This window comes from Lissotriton helveticus, chromosome 1_1 (assembly GCF_964261635.1).
Source record: "Lissotriton helveticus chromosome 1_1, aLisHel1.1, whole genome shotgun sequence".
NCBI classification, from domain to species: Eukaryota; Metazoa; Chordata; class Amphibia; order Caudata; family Salamandridae; genus Lissotriton; species Lissotriton helveticus.
This window is the reverse complement of record NC_136057.1, coordinates 238255522-238257810: the sequence shown is the minus strand read 5'-3', so window position 1 is coordinate 238257810 and position 2289 is coordinate 238255522. Positions and strand designations below refer to the sequence as shown.

At 38.4% G+C, this 2289-nt stretch overlaps 1 protein-coding gene across 1 annotated transcript; it reads left to right on the top strand.

The window, feature by feature from the left end:
• Positions 1-241: 241 nt before the first annotated feature.
• Positions 242-1162, top strand: LOC144768758 (olfactory receptor 5AP2-like). The gene has a single exon (XM_078652671.1). The coding sequence runs from the start codon at positions 242-244 to the stop codon at positions 1160-1162; it is 921 nt and encodes a 306-aa protein (XP_078508797.1).
• Positions 1163-2289: the final 1127 nt, after the last annotated feature.

Below are 2289 nucleotides of genomic sequence, written 5' to 3'. Positions count from 1 at the left end.
TATACATCTAAAGACGGTATGGGGACACGCATTCCTTGTTTACATTGTGCCCCACAGCAACATTATCCTAACCCCTGCTAAAAAGCAATCATACACGTTGCTGTACAATTTGTACCATTGTACTACACTTTGTTTGTTTTAGCATTTTATTAGCTTATACAATTGATAGAGGTCACAAGAGACAAATTATCTCATGTTGTTAAATCACTTTCTCGCCTGGCAGGTTTCATTCTCCAAATAGATGGAAGAAGGAAATAGGACCTGGGTGACGGAATTCATCCTTCTCGGTCTTACAGAAGACCCAAAGTTTCAGGTCCCATTATTTGTGTTCTTCCTTCACATCTATATAGTCACTGTGATGGGCAACGTGAGCATCATTACATTGATCAAGGTCTCTCCTCAGCTTCACACGCCTATGTACTTCCTGCTCAGCTGTTTGTCGTTTGTTGACCTCTGTTTCTCCTCAGACATCACACCCACAATGCTGGTCAATTTTCTTTCAAAGAAAAAAACTATTTCACTTCCAGGATGTGTGGTGCAGCTATTTTGTTTTGTCTGCACAGTGACTACAGAGGTTTTTCTTCTGATGGTTATGTCTTATGACCGGTATGTGGCTATATGCAATCCACTGCTTTACAAAATCATAATGACTGAGCAAGTGTGTATACGCATTGTTGCTGGTGTTGGCTTAGTGGCTTTAACTAACGCACTGATTAACACTGTTTGTACCTTCAGGTTGTCTTTCTGTGGCTCCAATAAGGTCACACATTTCTACTGTGATGTACCACCACTGCTAAAGCTCTCCTGCTCTGACACATCTCTCAATGTGGCATTACTCTTGTTCTTGGGTGGAGGCATAATTTTTGTTTCTGTCACCTTAATCCTCATCTCCTATGCCAACATCATTTACACCATCATGAAGATCAAGTCATCAGACAAGAGGTGGCGAGCCTTTTCTACATGTTCTTCCCATTTCATCTGTGTCATCATGTTTTTTGGAACTCTTGCCTTTATGTACGTCAGACCCAGCTCTGCATATTCCTTGGAACAGGACAGGATAGCTTCAGTGTTCTACACAATTATCATTCCCATGTTGAACCCCCTCATATATAGCCTGAGGAACAAGGCAGTCAAAGATTCCATGAGGAAAGTAATGTCCTAAAGATCAGTTTGTAAAGACACACCTTAAAGTAAAAATTAATATTGTCTTCACAAATACACACATACTTGTGAGCACACATTCACATGTACATTTCAAAAGTACAGTGTTCTGTGTGAGAGGTGCTCGGATGTAATCCTCTTGGGTCAGGCTGTTACAAGGCACGAAAATAATATTTTTCAGTTTTAAAAGAGACTTTATTAGAGTAAAAGTTACAAAATATTGAAAATGTCATACCAATCAAGCAAAGATTTAAGAGTGAACAGAAATGACATCATAATTAAGTAAGATTAAGAGGCAGTGCTATAAAATTTGGAATTAAACATGTTTGGTAGGTGTATTACAATATTAACATTCAATCATATAAAAAGGGGAAAAAAGAGAAAAATAAAGGAATGTTAATGAGGCTTCAAAACTTGTTGTGCAGCAGTTGACCTCAGTGTAAAATATTTCAAAATCCTATCAATGAATTGAGTGACAGGGGACCATAATATGAGTCTTTTCAGAGCAAGAGAAGAGGGGTATACAAAGGGTGTATCCAATAAACATTATGACAGACTGCATACCATCAAGCCTGAAAGGACAAATTAGACAAGTCTTTCCAATGTTTTATGATTTTCAGAAAAGAAACCGCTAAGAGCAGGTCTAAAATACGTGTGTTTAAAGAACAATTTTCCCAGTCATCTGATATGGAACCTAAAAAGATGTTAACACGGGTGAAGGGAACTACATGGTCAAAAAATCTTAATTGGTTGTTTTCAAAACTTTCTTCCAAAAATCGTGAACAAAACGACACGTAAAAAGTAGATGCCTTAAATCGGCTGGTTCATGGGAGCAGGACCAGCAAGTGTCTGGTAAATCCTTGATTATTTTGTGAAGGGTAGTGGGAAAGATAAGGGGCATATTATAAACAAAGAAAAGTATTTGGGAGGTGTTAGCAGCTCTGGAGGTTTTCCTAAGTTTAAACCAAATTCTACACCAAGTAGGTGGGGACCAAACCATCAATCGGTCCCACTCCCAAGCTAGTTCAACATTGGTTTTATCTCTAGTGTTAGGGGATTAGTGTAAAGATGTGTAAATGATGGAAGCTCTAGGTTTTGTGGAGAGGAGATTATGAACATGAGTATTGC